The 17,002-nt window shown below is 56.9% G+C and overlaps 9 protein-coding genes across 9 annotated transcripts; 4 read left to right on the forward strand and 5 right to left on the reverse strand.

The window, feature by feature from the left end:
- Positions 1–222: 222 nt before the first annotated feature.
- On the reverse strand, positions 223–634 carry P170DRAFT_499163 (uncharacterized protein; the record flags this gene model as incomplete). The annotated part of the gene is made up of 1 exon (XM_024854141.1): positions 223–634. A coding segment is annotated over exon 1 (326 nt), but the record flags the coding sequence as incomplete, so codon positions are not given.
- A 412-nt stretch (positions 635–1,046) lies between these two features.
- Positions 1,047–2,272, reverse strand: P170DRAFT_466394 (uncharacterized protein). The gene is made up of 3 exons (XM_024852412.1): positions 1,631–2,272; positions 1,377–1,578; positions 1,047–1,325 (listed from the first exon to the last, which is right to left on the reverse strand). Exons 1-3 carry the CDS (start codon positions 1,854–1,856, stop codon positions 1,286–1,288), a joined length of 468 nt encoding a protein of 155 aa, XP_024702350.1. The 5' UTR covers positions 1,857–2,272; the 3' UTR covers positions 1,047–1,285.
- A 12-nt stretch (positions 2,273–2,284) lies between these two features.
- Positions 2,285–3,900, forward strand: P170DRAFT_511701 (MOSC domain protein). The gene is made up of 3 exons (XM_024854916.1): positions 2,285–2,509; positions 2,563–3,706; positions 3,756–3,900. Exons 1-3 carry the CDS (start codon positions 2,495–2,497, stop codon positions 3,773–3,775), a joined length of 1,179 nt encoding a protein of 392 aa, XP_024702351.1. The 5' UTR covers positions 2,285–2,494; the 3' UTR covers positions 3,776–3,900.
- Positions 3,901–4,059: 159 nt separating this feature from the next.
- On the forward strand, positions 4,060–4,877 carry P170DRAFT_363102 (CinA family protein; the record flags this gene model as incomplete). Its single annotated transcript, XM_024844555.1, has 4 exons — positions 4,060–4,155; positions 4,240–4,314; positions 4,442–4,632; positions 4,724–4,877. The coding sequence occupies 4 exons, from the start codon at positions 4,060–4,062 to the stop codon at positions 4,875–4,877; spliced, it is 516 nt and encodes a 171-aa protein (XP_024702352.1).
- Positions 4,878–5,486: 609 nt separating this feature from the next.
- On the forward strand, positions 5,487–7,421 carry P170DRAFT_448736 (putative Patatin-like serine hydrolase; the record flags this gene model as incomplete). Its single annotated transcript, XM_024850989.1, has 3 exons — positions 5,487–5,553; positions 5,616–6,189; positions 6,242–7,421. 3 exons carry the CDS (start codon positions 5,487–5,489, stop codon positions 7,419–7,421), a joined length of 1,821 nt encoding a protein of 606 aa, XP_024702353.1.
- A 409-nt stretch (positions 7,422–7,830) lies between these two features.
- Positions 7,831–10,522, forward strand: P170DRAFT_438763 (DUF803 domain membrane protein). Its single transcript, XM_024849679.1, has 2 exons — positions 7,831–8,998; positions 9,053–10,522. The coding sequence occupies exons 1-2, from the start codon at positions 8,261–8,263 to the stop codon at positions 10,433–10,435; spliced, it is 2,121 nt and encodes a 706-aa protein (XP_024702354.1). The 5' UTR covers positions 7,831–8,260; the 3' UTR covers positions 10,436–10,522.
- On the reverse strand, positions 10,523–11,690 carry P170DRAFT_511705 (uncharacterized protein). Its single transcript, XM_024854917.1, has 2 exons — positions 10,783–11,690; positions 10,523–10,717 (listed from the first exon to the last, which is right to left on the reverse strand). The coding sequence occupies exons 1-2, from the start codon at positions 11,604–11,606 to the stop codon at positions 10,615–10,617; spliced, it is 927 nt and encodes a 308-aa protein (XP_024702355.1). The 5' UTR covers positions 11,607–11,690; the 3' UTR covers positions 10,523–10,614.
- Positions 11,691–11,904: 214 nt separating this feature from the next.
- Positions 11,905–14,286, reverse strand: P170DRAFT_466399 (NADPH cytochrome P450 oxidoreductase family protein; the record flags this gene model as incomplete). The annotated part of the gene is made up of 1 exon (XM_024852413.1): positions 11,905–14,286. The coding sequence occupies exon 1, from the start codon at positions 14,068–14,070 to the stop codon at positions 11,905–11,907; it is 2,166 nt and encodes a 721-aa protein (XP_024702356.1). The 5' UTR covers positions 14,071–14,286.
- A 671-nt stretch (positions 14,287–14,957) lies between these two features.
- Positions 14,958–16,591, reverse strand: P170DRAFT_511707 (cytochrome P450; the record flags this gene model as incomplete). Its single annotated transcript, XM_024854918.1, has 2 exons — positions 14,958–16,435; positions 16,486–16,591. 2 exons carry the CDS (start codon positions 16,589–16,591, stop codon positions 14,958–14,960), a joined length of 1,584 nt encoding a protein of 527 aa, XP_024702357.1.
- Between the last annotated feature and the right edge of the window lie 411 nt (positions 16,592–17,002).

A 17,002-nucleotide genomic window follows, 5' to 3' on the forward strand; every position in this document is an offset into this window, starting at 1 on the left:
TTGCTTGCGCCAGAACAGTTTCAGCCAACACTGCTGTAATGGATCACGATATCACCCACTGGAGGACAGGGATGGGATCTACTACGTTGTTGGAAGTGTGTTGAGTTCCACAAGCATGCTCACACACTGATATATTTAGTCACAAGGAATGCACGATCAAATATTTTAATCGTCTAACAACCTATGGATGCTATATACCAGTCCCACAGTTCCATTGTACTACTGCACAGGTCTAGAATCGTTGGCAGATAGGTGGTAGACCATTCCTGCGTCGCCATCGGTCTGCCATCCATACACCTCGGGAACAGGCACATCGCCATGCAGACATCGACGAATAGCATACAGGCATTGCATTGCGCTTCCGAGATATGAATTCTAGATTCCCATTTCATGAATAGGTTTAACTCCTCGAAGATGACAGGCGGTGGGTAATAGCTCCTAAGCGGGCCAGTCGTGAAGTGGACTTTCCTTGGGTCAGGATACACTCCGGCGCGATGTTGCCTTTCGGTTGTGCCCGTATTTCTTTCGGGGAGGGCAGTTGTTCCCATTTCTTGAAAAACGAAGAATCTTTGACTTCGAAGTCGAGCGAATGTGGGACTATAGAGGGCGTGAGCCGCATGTGTTCTTCTTTGGAGTGGTGTTTGTATCCCGCAGCTGCTGCGTTGTAAGAAGTACCAGCCCGGCCAGGGTCAGCTGATTCGGTATTCTCTCTCTCCCTTGATATCTCGACTCGCCAAGCTGAAACACGTAAATATCGAGGGTAGAGCTGGGATCAATTGAATGAAGTGATTCAGACCTCCCTGCTGGCAGAGACGGCCTGCTCGGCGGGTCTCGTTCACCTTATCCACCTAAAACTGGCCTGCATGAGCGCATTCGTCCGGTAGTGTTGGAGAAGACTTCAAGGGGAGAGGGCACAACAGGTGGGGGATATGGCCAGGGCCGTTGATTCATACCGACTCCAATTCGCAAGTGATAGCGCAAATGCCTTTGCCTCACGGGCTATGAGTATATATCTAGCCACCACCACTCTGTTATAAATTGTGAGGACCCCAGTTCTAAGGAAGTGTAGGTCTTTATCTGCTTCGGGTTTCATCACGCTCTCGCGACTTTTTTTCGTTCACTATGATGGGATAGTAGCAGACCGGAAACACTTCATATTTCATGACGGAATTTCGCAAGAGCACCTGAAATATGTGAAATTTGAAATCCAAGATTCGAAAGCAAATGGGTATATACATAGTTGGACTGATCCACCGGAGTTAAGTCCAGGTAGTCCGATCTTCTCTCACCAACAGCATTCACAGCAGAACAGACCGGTAGGAAAACTAACAAGACACATCAGCGACTATAAGACCTCGTCGGGGTGAACTACATACCATGAGGATCCTTTCGCGGTCTTATCTGACTTCCCCTCACGCTTGAGGGCGTTTCCTATAGCCTGGATATAAATGGCATAATCGCTGGCGCCCTCGGCCTCCAGGATCATCTTCGCCTGTCGGAGCTCTGAGACCGACAACCAGGTCAATTGGAACTCGCCAAACTTCGGTCTTTCCAGATTGACAGCACCCTCCATGGGTCCTGGATAACTCGAGTCAGCACGAGCATGAAGGCCCGGGGACACATAGCTTACGCTCCACTTTCTCCAGAGCCCGGAATGACTTCCACACCTTCACTTTCTGTTCCTCCGTGGTGGGACTGTACGCAGGGAACTTGAACACCTTCTTACCAACCCTCAGTTTCTGCCACCAGAAGTACTCGTCGCACGACAGATATTGCTCGAGCACTTGTCCCTCGCGGTATATAGCCAACCCGTCGTCGGGTAGGCCGAAGCGGTAAGGGCCAATCCCTTGGTTCATGGTCCTGGTTGTGGTGTATGTATGTCTCGGTCTTGCTCCACGCCTGTCTTGATGCGACACAGACCACTACTCAAAGCCAGTTTCCAGCCTGTGACAAGAGGACTCGACGATCTGGCGGGACCGTTCTCAGGTGGTCCAACGATTTACGTGGAGAAGTATCGACAGCTGAACTTCCGCAGTAGTTATACGGAGTAAAAAGTGACAATGGTATAACTGAACGGATGTTAAGGGGTAGGCGACGATCCTCAGCACAGCCCCGAAACTAAAAAGCCTCGACACGCATGTGGGGCAGGGAGATTGGATGGTCGCTCTCGTCCAGTCAACGTGTATACCGGCGGACCGTGGTGGAATTGGCTGGGCCGTGCTTGACTGCGTTCCTGTCGCTTTCGATCTGCAGTCGGCGTTTTTGATGTCGATACTTGACAGGTTCTGGGTGGATGGACAGAGGATGTACTTTGTTTAAAAGGACGAGTCCCAAGGACTTGGCACAGCGCTATGACGGCATGCGATAAGCGAAGGCTTATCTCTCGTCTCCGCATTCCCCGGAATTACGACATCCCTTTCATTCGGATTTCTGACCTCAATTCCTTTGTTTCCATTTCCAACGTCTGTCAGCACGGAAGACACGATTGCTCACCATGAAAGTCACACAGGTAGCTTATCCGTTACGACTAAACCTACATGTTCAATGGTTGACCTCGCACAGCTCTACACATACCCCATCAAATCCATACGGGGTGTCGCCCTCTCCGAGGCAGCGGTCACCGGCACCGGGTTCCACCATGACCGTCGCTTCATGCTGCTCAAGGTGAAGACCAGCGACGACGGCACCGAAACCCTCCAGAATATGCACGTCCCGCATTTCCCCGAGATGTCCCTCTTCCTGACCGACATCGTATTCCCCACGGAAGGCAAGAACGACGGCCAGATCCTCGTGACCTACAGACCTCCGGGTGTCGACGACAACGCCGACCCGCGCGTCAAGACTCTCGCGATTCCCTTGCAGCCTGACGTACGAGGACGGGAGGAGCTGGGCATCATAATGCACCAGAGTCCGACGAAGGGATACAACATGGGGAGCGAATATAATGACTGGTTCAGCGAGTGTTTCGGATACCGCGTTGTCCTGGCGTACCTAGGGCCTAATTGGAGACCGGTGCTCGGAAGCTTCCCGCCGGCGAAGAGTGCAATTCATGGTGGGCGGCGACAATCCACAACGTCGCCGGTCTCCACGCGGTCGCTGGCGATCCTGGCCACGCTGACGCTGCTTCTCAACGCCGTCGGGGTGCCCATGGTGCGCGAGAAAGCCGGACAATCCCTGCTCCCCAGCGTCGTAGCCACGGCGGTCGCCGTGCTCCTCTCGCTTGCCCTCAGTTACGGCTGGTCCGCAGCAAAAAAGAATGAAGAGAAAATCACGTTTGCCGACTCGTCACCGTACCTAGTAGTGTCGGAGACGTCGGTGGACGACGTGTCTGCGCGTCTGGCCGGCGACGAAGTAATGGATGTGACCAAGTCCCGGCCGAACATTGTCGTGGCGGGCGCCGCGAAGGCCTTCGAGGAGGACTTCTGGGCCGAGTTGACGGTGGGCAAGAGCGCGCGACTTCTGCTGACGGCGAACTGCGTGCGCTGCCAGAGTTTGAATGTGGATTATGCCACGGGCAAAATGGGCACCGGGGAGTCGGGCAGCGTGCTGAAGAAGCTGATGAAGGACCGAAGGGTCGACAAGGGGGCCAAGTATAGCCCCGTGTTTGGCAGGTACTCGTTCTTGGATCCGGAATCGGAGAATGTGTTGATTCGTGTGGGAGACGAGGTGGCTGTGACGAAGACAGCTGATGAGCGAACAGTATATGGTGAGTTACGAGTTCGAATGGCAAACCGGATCGCTAACTGTTCTTCTAGATTGGCCTGGTCTGAGCTAGGATATAATAGCAAGGAGACGATTTGGTCTGTAGGAATGTTTGGCCCTCACCCTGAGGGTATCTACTATACTATACTATGCTATACTATGCTATACTATGCTATACTATGCTATACTATGCTATACTTTGCTATACTATACTTTCTGTACTGGTCAATAAAAGTCCTGCGCAGGTGACGGTGCCAAGACCCGAGTCTTATCAATCCGGCCCTGCAATTCTCCCCTCACTTCCCCTCCTTCATCCCCGACTGCGGTCATCCCAGTTGCAGCAACGAGAAAGAAACCATGAGTGAATTCCCTCCTGCGAGCCTTCAGCCTCTTATCCAGGAGGTCTTTGACCTCCTCGTATCCCGCACGGAAACCATTTCCGTGGCGGAGACGGTATGCTTTCCGGACCATCCATAGAGCGATCTACTTCCTGCCCGGCGGAAACTAGTCGCTGACAAGTACATACGAACATACCAGGCCGCCGGCGGACTCATCTCAGCTTGTCTCCTCTCGACCCCAGGGGCATCTTCCATTTACAAGGGTGGTTTAACGGTACGTGAGAGCCGCGAAAAAAAAAACGGTCATGATTACGACGGGCTGGTTTGTCAGCTGCAAATCAAAACGAAGATGTGAATGGACCGAGGGTGCCGAATGAACTCTAAATCTCCAAAACGAACAGGTCTACACGTTGCCCTCTCGTATCGCCTTCGCAGGTTGGACGCCGGACCATTTGAAGAATTACAGCGGCCCTACTCCCGACATTGTGGCGGGATTGGCGGACCACGTTCGTCAGACCCTCGATGCGACCTATGCGATCAGCGAGAGTGGTACGGCCGGACCGACGGGTGGGACGACGAGGAATCGCACACCGTAAGTGTGGCAGTTTGATTTTTGATTTTTTTTCGAATCGGGATCTTCCTTCCAGATACTCGAGTGGATGTTGACGGGGTGGTTATTCTAGAGGCTATGTGGCGGTCGCGGTATCCACGGCACACGGAACGTATACCCGAGAGGCAGAGACGGGCAGCAATGACCGAGCGGCCAATATGGTCGCGTTCGCGGCGGAGGCGCTGAAACTGGTGCGGGATGTGATTCAGGGAAAGGCGGTTTTGTAAGCCTGATCGGGTCTCGGGAGTCAAGGATGGGGAGGGTTCCTGAATTGGGGCATTTGAGTGGCAGAAGGGATGTCTTACACCGGAGAAACACAGGATGGACCGTAACTACGAGGATTAAATCATAGGGAGCACAGCCCCAATGACGCAGGGCCACCGCCACAGCCCCGTGATTCGGGGCATCCGCGGATCTCATTTGACGTCGCGCGGGACTCAGCCTTATTAACTAAGCGACGGTTTCACTTGCCCGCCTCTCACTGGCCGCCGCCCGTTCCTCAGGAGCTGAAAGATCTTTCTTCGTGTCTTCGGTCCCTTTCTTTTTCACTTCCCTCCTCGTTCACTCTTGTCCTCTTTCCTCTCGCTGTCCTCCCTGCGAACTCGCCGAATTGATTGGGTTCTGCCGACAGCTCTCCAGAAACCCCCGTACCACGAAACCCCTCCATCCGGAAACCCGATCACCGGGACCCAAACGCTTCCTCTGGCCTCGCCCACCTGACACCCAAGACTTTCCCAAGCCTATAATTTTGCCGCCGACTCCGATCAGGCCGCCAGATTATCCCCTTCCCCTCCCCACCAGGGAACTCGTCCCGCCCATCCAAAGGGATCGACATAATGGACGCGGTAAACTTGCGCCGCAAAGATACGACCAAGGGTCCTCCGTTGAGGATCCTGTCGCTAGGTAAGTAGATGGATTCCAAACTTATCCGCCAAATCCCTCGAGTCCCCGGGCTAACGAATCAGATGGCGGCGGAGTCCGAGGCTACTCCATGCTCATCATCCTGCAGGAGTTGATGTATCGGATCTACGTCGAATGCGAAGGCAAGGCTCCGCGGCGCGATCAGATCCCCAAACCCTGCGACCATTTCGACCTCATCGCTGGCACCGGCACCGGCGGATTAATTGCCCTGATGCTGGGGCGTCTTCGCCTCGACCTCGAAACCTGCAAGGAAGTCTACGTGCGCATGACCCGTCGAGTCTTCGAGACCGATAAGACCATCGCCGGGATTCCGTATCGGTCGACGCTATTCAAGGCATCCAAGTTGGAAGAGGCCATCCGCGAGTGCGTCCGAGAACACACCGTCTACGAAGCCGAGGGCAACGACGCATCTCCCGGCGGTGCTCGCAACTCCATGGCGAGTGCGCCGTTCAGTCCGAACTCCCTTCCGCAGCGCTCCGGCAGTCGCGCTAGCTTCAGCACCAGCACGTCACATTCCTCGAACCCGACGAGTCAGCGAGGCTCCGCATACATCAACGGTCTCCGATGGGGAAATCCTGACGCGCTTCTATACGACAATCGGGAATATCGGACCAAGACGTAAGTTAACTGCTCTCATGTTTAATTTTCGGGGACTCAGCTAATGGCGTAGCGCCGTCACCGCATTGTATAAAGGTACCACCCGTCACGGGTCTGCCGTCCTCCTTCGATCCTACGACTCCCGCAAGGAACCTCCGCCCGAGTTCAACTGCACGGTATGGCAAGCCGGCCGAGCGACTTCGGCGACCGGCCTCGCCTTCAAACCCATTCAGATCGGCCAACATGTGTTTATCGACGAAGGGGCCGGCACATATAATCCGGCGCCCCATATTCTCGACGAGGCGGCCGTCAACGAGTGGCCCGGCCGGGAGGTGGGTGCCTTTATCAGCATCGGCACGGGTCGACGCCCGCCCGGCACCAACAACCGACAACACGAGTGGTGGGAAGATTTCTTCGGCGATGCGCTGGGCACGTTCGCTGAAGCGCGACGACGCCTGATCGCCAAGATCGAAGGCTGCGAGGATATCCACAAGGACATGCTGCGCGATCATCTGGCCAAACGCAACGTGAGCAAAGACAACTACTACCGGCTGAACGTGGAAGTCGGCGTGGGTGAATTCGGCATGAACGAATGGAACCGGCTGGTCGACATCAGCACCAACACCCGTCGCTACCTGACCCGCCCGGAGGTCAAGAAGCAGATTCTGGATGCCGGGGTGAAGTTCGCCAAGATCGAGCGCATGAACCAGCGGCTGGCGGCCCACCAGGCGGCCGGAAACGCGGACATGCCCAACTTCCAGGATGACGGCTCCATGTACATCCAGAGCCCCCGACTGTCGGTGCCGCCGCCGCACCATTTCGCGGTGGAGTTGCCCGCCGAACTCCCGGGCGACTTCGTCCTGCACCCGCCTTCCAATCCGCCGCCCAACGACGACCGACTCCCCGTGCACCCCACACCTCAAGACACGGTCATGCCATCGCCGGCACGAGGGTCGGGCAGTGATATCGGCAGCTTCTGTCCCAGCGACGTCAGCCGACCGGCGTCGCAGCAGCACGGGTCCCCGCGACGAAGTATGGACCAAGTGTTCGAGTATGGCGCACCGCCCGTGCCTCCCAAGACCCCAATCCCCTATCCGCCAGACCACCCGAGCGAGCTGGGCGAGGTTCCGATGCCGATGCCGCTGTCGGTCGCCAGTCCCGGGCGGAATGGCAAAGTGCGGCCGCCATATCCGGTGGACGAAGCGCCCCCAGTGGTGAACAAGCATCGAAAACCCAGCTATCACGTGCGCTGAGGGGAGAGCAGGCGACTCTTTTCCATGATGGATGCATTGAATGTTGATGATTTTCCTTTCTTTCTTTTACGAGTGAGGCCTTAGGATACCTACGGATACCCGATGAGTTTATAGTAATACCACACGTGACGAATGACGAGTCAGCACTGCATTTCTTGGCGCGGTCTAGACCAGAGTTTACTCTCGTGGACGCAGGACGCCTTATAGGCCGTGTCCATTGTAGATGAAGTCGACCGTGTACTCCGTACACTGTAGTCATAAGTCCTCATCAGCACGATGACTCGTACTCCGGATGCGACATGCGTCCTCCCTCGTGGCCCCTCAAGTCCTGAGAATTAATTAATCTCCGTCCCGTGAGTGGCTCCCGCCCCGCCCAACCTCGTGCTTTTCCCTGATCGGCCCTTTGTTTGTCGTTCCTTCGCTCCTTTTCCTTTCTCCTTCTTTCTTCTCCCCCTTGCAGGTTCTGCTGTTCTTGCATTCTCCCCTGATTTGACACTTTCCGCTCCACGAGGCGCCTGTCACCGTCCCCCTATCTCGACTCCCTTTGTTGAATTGCCGCCGTGACGCCGCTCTGCGTCCGCCGATCTAATGGATTAGCGCCGTCTTACCTATTTATATCTCAACTTTTTTTTTCTCTCTCTGATTGTTAAGGGTTCGTTGTCCTCTTGACCCTCGGATTCCAATTTATGTGCGCAATATTCGAAAGAAGATTATTTACTCGGACTATATAGCGATAGTTCCACGCGAATCCCGTCTCGCCGACCGTCGATCGACCAGACACTGCTGGCAGTGTTGTATACCTCCTGGTTCCCCCTCCGCTCCCCACCTCTCCGGGTTCCATGGATTTCTCCGTCCTCGAAGCACGCTCCGATTCGAGCGGTCGACCCTCGTCCTACAAGGCCATCGGCGTTTCGCTCGCCGTCGCATCAGGTGTCTTCATCGGTGTCTCGTTCGTGTTGAAGAAAATCGGCCTGCTGAAGGCCAACCTCAAGTACAATGAAGAAGCCGGCGAGGGATACGGCTACCTGCGCAACTTCTGGTGGTGGACGGGGATGACTCTGATGATCGTGGGCGAAATCTGCAATTTCGTGGCGTATGCGTTTGTGGACGCCATCCTCGTGACGCCGTTGGGGGCGCTTTCCGTCGTCATCACGACCATCCTGTCCGCCATCTTCCTGAAGGAGCGCCTTAGCTTCGTCGGCAAAGTCGGTTGTTTCACTTGCATCTTGGGCTCCGTGGTCATCGCCATGAATGCGCCCGAGCAGTCGTCCGTGAATAACATCCAGGATATGAAGGCCTATGTCATCACCCCCGGGTTCCTGACATATGCCGGGGTGATCGTCGTGGGCGCTGTCGTCACCGCCGTGTGGGCGGGGCCGCGATACGGCAAGAAGAGCATGTTCGTCTATATCAGCATCTGCAGTACGATCGGCGGGCTGAGCGTGGTGGCCACGCAGGGACTGGGATCGGCCATTCTGGCGCAGATCAACGGCCAGTCGCAGTTTAAGGAGTGGTTTTTGTATGTGTTGTTGGTGTTTGTCGTGACGACGCTGCTGACGGAAATCATCTATCTTAATGTTGTATCCCCTTGGATTCCAGTTTGATTGGTGATGATGGCTAACTACTGGCAGAAAGCGTTGAACATCTTTAATGCCGCCCTCGTCACCCCGACTTACTACGTCTTCTTCACCAGTGCCACCATCATCACCTCGGCTGTTCTCTTCCAAGGTTTCAAAGGAACGGGCATGCAGATCGCCACCGTCGTCATGGGATTTCTCCAGATCTGCGCGGGAGTGGTGCTGCTGCAGCTGTCCAAGTCGGCCAAGGATGTTCCCGACGCGGCAGTCTTCAAGGGCGACCTGGATCAGGTGCGCGAGGTGGCCACGCAGGAAGAACCCGAATACGAGCCCAAGGCCGATTCGATTCGCGGGGCGGCCGCTATCATTCGACGATTGTCGACTCCGCGTCGCACGATGGAGGCCGAGGAGGCGCGCCGGTATTACCGGGAGCGACAAGAAGATCAACAGCACCAACCGGGCGATAACGAGATCATCGAATGGGATGGGTTGCGCCGGCGCAAGACCGTTCTCGGGGAGGGCCCGACGATGTCACGAAGTCGCACGGCATCGATGAAGAAGAATCAATTGCCGCCATTGCCTCCGATGCCCCCGCTAGGCATGTCCAAATTCCCCGAGTATGAGGAGGAAACGCGCCCCACGACGCAACAGAGTGGCCATTCGTTCCTCGAGGAGATCCGCCCGCGGCGAACCAGCCGGGCGTCCACCTGGCAGCCCATCCCGGAGGAGCACGAACCGGGGATGGACCCGGTGTCGCTGACCTCCATGTCCGGGCAGCCGCGCCATCACGTCGACACAAGCTATCACGGCCACCATCGCACCGAGACGCCCCGATCGGTGGTGTCGTTTGCCAGCGAGGACACCAGGGAGCACAGTCCGGCGCGACGGCAGTTTTCGTTCAACATGTTCCATCGCAACAAAGCGGCGGCTGAAGCCCCGTCTCCCAAACCAACACGCAGCATCCTACGACACAGTCACCACCACCACAGCGATTCTCAGACGACGGAAGAGGAGCGGCTCGGGCTGGTCAAGGGGGATTCCCGCCAGGAAGAGGATGGCGACGAGCCGCTAGGCCGGGGTTCGATTGACAGCGACCCGGGGTATGAGTCTGGCCATACCACCTACCAAGGACCGAGTCCAGGCCCTCCGGGGTACTATCAAGCGGTCGGATCTTCTGATCCCCACCATCATCCTCTCCATTACCAGCCTCCTCCTCCTCCCCCGTCGGCAGCCGCATCCCGGACCCGACGGAATCCTCTGCCCCCGTTGCCTGACGAGGAGCCATTGGAGGATCCGTATGTGAATTTCGAGCCTTACGGCGACCACAACCGACACGGCTCAAGCGGCAGTGTCGGGTCATTATCGTCGGGGCCAAGTCGAGGACGAGGCCATGGATGGCGACGTCATTCAAAGACGGGAGAGGACGTATCCTTATAAATATGATTTTTTTTTTTGATTGTTTGCTTGTATTATTATGATCTTTAATGACAGATTATGTAGTATGAATGATATGATAATGATAATGTTTGACGAGCATGTGGGTATCATAGAATCATCAACTCCAGAGAAATGCAGACAGAAACAAACCTGGTCATAGTATAATATACGGAATGATCTCACCTCCCAAACCCCAACACACTCCTCTGTCCCTTCTCCGCCATCTGCATGGCAAACCGTGCTTCTGACAACCTCTTCCCGGCCTTAATACTCTCCAACACCCTGTACCCATTAGCACTCTCCCTACTAAAAAGGACGGGGGAGGACGGGGAAAGAACAAGACTCACCACTCCACAAAAACCACCTTCCACCCACGACACCCACCCCTCGCAATCTCCCTCTGCAACTTCCCGCCCGCAAGACCGCCCCCTGCCCCTGTCCCTGCTCCTTTAGACGATGGTCTGGTATTCGGCCGCCCGACAATGACGTGGGTGACGCGACGGGATAGCGAGAGGAAGACGGTGGCGCCGTGCAGCGTCAGCAGGTGTTTTAGTTTGTGGTCGGAGACGCAGGGGTGCGAGGCTGCGTTGATGTAGATTGTCAGGGTGGTGAAGATCTGGGGGTGTTGGGGTTGGGGTTGGGGTTGGAGGGTGGATGGGATGGTGGAGGGAGTTGCTGCTGCTGCTGCTGCTGCTGCTGTTGTTGTGTGGTTCTGGAGATGGATGGCGCTGGTGTTGTCGTTGGTGTCGTTGGTGTTATTGTAGTCATTGGTGGAGGTGATAATGGAAGAAGACTCTTCCAACCCATCCTTCATCTCCTCTTTCGACGACAACCCCTTCGACACAGAAGCCGAAGAGGAAGAAGAAGAAGAAGAAGAAGCTTTCCCCACGCCAAACATCCCCCGAATATCCCTCTGACCTGATCTCGCACTCCCACTCCCACTCGCACCCTCCACCCACATCCCTCTTTCCAACTTTCCCCCCGCCCCGCGCGCAACCGTGCAGTCACCGCGTCCCTCGCCGAACTGTCGTGCCAGCTTCTCCTGTCGCAGCGTCCGGTATGCCGTGCCTTGCGCGGAATCGGCGACTTGGTGGCCTGTCGAGGAGGTCGTCCAGGGGTCGAAGCGGAGGTGGTTTGTCGGGGTGATTGATTGGTGGGATGAGGGTGGCATTTTGGGGGGTTTGGGTTTGTTGTGCTGGTATTGTTGTTTGCTAGGGTTTGCGATGAGGGGGTTGAGTTATCGGTTGTGGGAGAGTGTTGGTGTTGGTGTTGAAGTTGAAGCAAAATCCGGATTGAAAGAAGCACGTGGATCCACGGTTCGCCGTGTTGATGTTTTCCCTCTTTCGGCTTAGTGCGGGACCCCTCTAGTATACCGAAGATCTGCAACTCCAAGACCTCAACAAAGAAAGTAAGTGTATTGATCATCTATTCATATGCAACAAAGCGAAACGCGAAAAGGCCCTGAAGGATCACCCCCACACATCCTCCTGCCACTTGTTCCGCCTCTTGATCCCCCGCCGCCACTCATTCACCTGCTCCTCCTCCCACCCCTTGGCATTCTTCATGACCCCGCCGACCACTGCGTCCACCTCCCTCGCCATGCCCGCTCGTCCACAGATGTAGAAATTCGCCCCCTCGTCCATCAGCCGGACGACCTCGCCGCCGACCTCTTGGACCCGGTCCTGCACGTATCGCTTCGGCGTCGCGCCGCCGAGTCGCGAGAACGCCGTCACGATGCGCAGCTTCCCCTCCAGCGCGGTCTGCAGGCTGTCCAGCTCGTCGCAGTACAGGAAGTCCTCGTCCGGATGTCGACAGCCGAAGAAGAGGATCATTTCGCCGATCTCCCGCCCGATCTGCTGCAGCTGGCGTCGCTCGGCGATGAACGCGCGGAACGGCGCGATGCCCGTGCCGGCGGCCACCATGATGAGCGGGCAGCTGCCGAGCCGGGGCAGCTTGAACCGGCTCTTGCGGAGGTGCGCGAAGACCTTGCCGCCAGTGAGGGCGTCGTTGGGGCCGGTGAGGTGGTAGGTTAGGCCCTGGGGGTGTGACGAGGAGGAATGCAGGGTCTCGGAGATGGCGAGGAGGTAGTTGGAGGTGACGCCGTGGATGAGTTGATCGGGGGCCTCGGGAACCGGGGTCGACGAGACAAGCACGGTGATGGAGGCCTTGCGCGGGGAGATGACGCTGCTGGAGGAGATGGAGTAGTAGCGTGGCTGGGTCGGGGGGAGGGTTTCGACGAGGTATGAGAGCGGCAGCTCGCTCCAGGGGGCGTCCGGGCTGGCAAGTTGCAGCAGTCGGCCGAGGTTGACGTGCGTGCGGTTGAGGAAGGCGGCGTAGCGCGCCTTGTCCTGGCCCAGTTCCAGCAGGTAGCTCTTTGCGGCCGGCGTGGGAGCGAACTGTGCCAGGCCGAGCACGTTGTCGCGGTTCACGGGCGCGCAGATCTCGAGGTAGTATCGGAACAGCGCGGCGGCACTGGTGGGCGACGGAATCTTGACCTTCGTGGCCGGGTCAACGGACTGGATGCTGATGGGAGCGTCGCGACGTGCGGATCGTCCGAGCACCTGCAGGAGACGCGCGACCTCGTCGTCGGGATTGCCCGGCCAGATGGCCAGGTGGTCGCCGGTCTTATAGCTCAGCTCGGGATGGCTGGTCAGATCCAGATCGATGTGCAGGCAGTGCCGCTGTTGCTGCTGCTGCTTGTCCGAAACCTCAAACAGCTGCCGGGAAGTGGCAATGTCCAGTGGCCGCACAGGCGAGCACTGCGCCGTGATTCGCGACGAGTCGCGGTTATCAGGCTCGCCGTGGTGCAGGTCGATCGGCTCCAAGGACTCGTCCTCCTGGACCGCCAACGTAGGCACGTACTGCACCTCTTTCTCCTCGAACCCCAGCTGGTGGCTGAACTCCGAAAACAAGGACTCCTTCCAGCCGATAAAGTCCTCCTGCGTCGCGCCCTCGGCATCATTCGCCCGTCCCACGGGCATCAAGGACTTCGCGCCCAGCCGATCCAGCGACTCCACCACAACATCCACCACGCGATTGTAGTACTTGTAGTTACTGTTCCCCAGGCCAAAGGCAAAGTACCTCAGATTCTGCAGCGTCACCTGCTCCTTAGTCGCCTTGTTGACCCAGTCCCAGAACTCCGCCGTATTATCACTGGGATCGCCCTCGCCGTACGTCGACAGCACAAAGACCACGACCTTCGAGTCCGGGATCTGCGCCACACTCTCGGGGTCAAAATCCGACAGATCGGCTGACAAGGCGCCCACGCCGAACCGCAGGGTGATCTCGCGAGCCAGCCGGTTGGCGAACCCCTCGGCGGTGCCGGACTGCGAGCCCCAGAAGACCACGAGGTCCTTCTCCGTCTCGGCCAGCTTCTGCGCGATGTTCCGCGTCTCCTTGCTGCCGGACCCGGCGCCCGCGCCGTGCTTCAGCTGCGGCCGCTCAAAGGCCAGGTGCGCGTACGGGTCGGGCTGGTCCCAGAGGAGGCCGCGCGAGAGGTACGTCGCGCCGGCCATGGAGAGGACGGTGAGAGCGACATAGTCGGCGACCCCGGTGGGGGTCATGACTTTGGAGAGATCCTGGAGGAGCTCGGGCGGGATGCGCCATTGGGAGAGGGGGAGGATGCTCATGCTCATTTTCACTCATGCAGGAAGATAGGTATAAGATGGCAATAAGAGTAAGTCGAGTGAATTGGCAGACGAAAGACAAGCAAGCAGGTAGCTATAAGTCATTCGATACGTGCTCCCCATGTCGGACTGAATTCCCCCATGGGAAACAGGCCTGCATGAACCGGAGCAGAAGCTCTCCCCGACTTGCCAAGAGGCGTCATCGGTGTTTGACCGACATCTGAGATGATCGGCATCTGCGGTGGGACGGAGTGAGAGTTGCACAGGAAGAGAAAAATTGAAACGCGGGGAAGAAAGACGAAATGCGGAGGCGGGAAATGTTTCCTCTTGTGGCCGCAAGCCCTAATTTTGTCTCTCTCTCTCTCTCTCTCTCTCTCTCTTTGACTCCCCCTTCTCCCTGTTTGTGGCGGATCTGGCCTGGATTCGTTCCGATCTATCGACGATCGCTCATTTGCCGTCGGTTATGAGAAAGTACACGCATATCATAGCGTTGGGCTTATTGGCGGAGTTGATGCCATCAATATCAACTCCCGCTGTAGCCGATCTACTTGGTCTTGGCTATTGGAGTAGGCTACGATCCATAGAAGTGCGTGTTATGTGTCTTCATAGCAATACTTATCGTTTATCTACAGAGCGTACAACGCGGCTGACTTGGTCTGGATCATCGGATGGTGACGATCGAGAACTCCTAGATTCATGGAGATCTTCGACTTTATTTTCATCTAAGACGGATTGTAGAAGCTGTACCAATTACTGCCATGAGAAAGAAACAGAATGAAATTCATAGCCCATAAATTCTAACCCACCCTAATCTATCCACCCAGTCCTCACCAAGAACGGATGATATGAAGTCAAAGTATATAAGTAAATAAAGAATCGAAAGAAAAGATAGAAGATCATAGATCGGTCCTTCGCCACACCTTCACCGGCATATCTCCCAGAATCAGATTCATCGTCTCCAGCCGCTTCAGCTCCCATCCGGGATGCGGCAGCGCAAACTCATACCGATGCACCACCGTCGCCAGGATCTTCGTCTGCTCTAGATACGAGATATTCCGCCCGATGCAGGACCGCGCCCCGGCCGAGAACGCCACGAAGTACGGCTGCAGCGCCTTGCCTTCCTCGCCGAGCCATCGCTCGGGGATGTACTGGTCGGACTTGGGGAACGCGCGCTCGTCGTGGTGCGCCACGTACGCCGACATGCTGACCGACGTGTTGCCGGGCACCCACTGGCCCAGGATCTCCATGCCCTCCGGGGGCGTCTCGCGCGGGAGACCGTGCGAGGTGGGCGGGAAGATGCGCAGGGATTCGTCCAGGCAGGCGCGCAGGTACGGCAGATGCTTGATCTTATCGTAGGGGGCGACGATCTCGTCGGGGTCCAGCACGGCGTCGAGCTCCTCGCGCAGCGTGCGCAGACAGGCCGGGTTGCGCAGCAGCTGGTACATGACGTTGGCGATGGCGATGGCGGTGGTGACGCTGCCGGCGTTCATCATGATGTTCATCTCGGCGACGACCTCGCCCCATTCGAGATTGTTGGCGCGCCCGTTCTTGTCCTCCATGAGGGCTTGGAAGAAGTCCTCCAGCTTCTCGCCCGCCTCGTACCGCCGCAGCCGCTCCATCGATCGCCGCCACACGATGTTCTCCCAGTCCTCGGACGACTTCTGCATGCGGTTGAAGTACGGGATCACGTTGACCAGCTTGTTCAGCACCGGGTACCACTCGTAGTTCCAGAGGATGAGCGATTGCTTGCGCGCCGTGGGGTACAGCGCCTTGCGGAGATTGACCTCGTACGTCGACCCGTCCTTGCGCTCGGCGATGCAGACGTCGGTCCCCGAGTCCAAGAATCCCAGCTTCTCGGACAGCCCGATGTCGGCGATGGCGTCGAGGGAGAAGAAGTTCGTCCAGGCGCGAAAGTCCACCGTGAGATCGCAGGCATCCAGAGCCTGCGTGCCGGCCGCCACCGCGGCCGACTTTGGCGGCGCCGTGCAGACTTTGTCGAAGTGGGCCACCACCTTCTCAATCTTGTCGCTGACCTTGTACTCCCACGTCTCCAGGTTCTTGAGCGCGTAGGCCGACGAGAGCACCTTGCGCTTGCGCGAGTGGTCGGGGCGATCGACCACGTCGGCGAGATGGTAGTGCGAGCCGGCCGTTATTACATACGAGGGGTCTTTGATGCAGCGCGTATTGTGACCATAGATGTCCTTGATGGCACGTACATCGCCGTAGGATAGCATGTTGGGCCCCGTGCGAATGACGGGCTTTTTCCGGTGCATCTCGTGCAGTTCTTTGGATCGGAATCCGCGCGAAGCGAGGATCATGAAGGGGATAGCAGACATGCCCGAGAAGAAGTTCATGTTAGGATATCGGCGGAGGCCTGTCATCATTATTAGCATGGATCCAAATGGGCCATCACGAGAAACCTACCCTTGGGATCTCGAATATATCCGACAAACGGACCGACCGCGAAGTACATGAAGCCCACCAGCCCCAAGACGGTGGCATAGGGGGCGATCGAGACGAGAGACCACATGTTCAGATGTTGTGCAATGGACAGACAGAGGGTAAAGAGAGGTCTGAAGTTGAGATCACTTTCGTCTGTTGATGCTTCTTCCCTTCACCACGGCCGCGGTACTTATATTCTTCTACCCTCCAGCCCATCCCTCGCGATGACCTTCTCCCCCACAGAGGGGAACCGCAAGACGCATCTCCCACATCACTATCTTGGCCAGAACAAGTGTCCATGGCGGATGGGAGGGGACGGACAAAATTCCCCTTCGCGGAGAGAATGCTAGTGGCAAGGGCGAACCGTGGATCTGCAGCCGTGGGGAAAACTTCCACTTTCAGTGCGCATCCAGACGAGAGAAATTCCCCTGCGATGCAACTCAGCCAGTCCCCACCAGTCTCTTCCTCAATCCGTCATCTGAGATCATGGCCACAACGT

This window comes from Aspergillus steynii, assembly GCF_002849105.1.
Source record: "Aspergillus steynii IBT 23096 chromosome Unknown P170scaffold_6, whole genome shotgun sequence".
Classification (NCBI taxonomy): domain Eukaryota; kingdom Fungi; phylum Ascomycota; class Eurotiomycetes; order Eurotiales; family Aspergillaceae; genus Aspergillus; species Aspergillus steynii.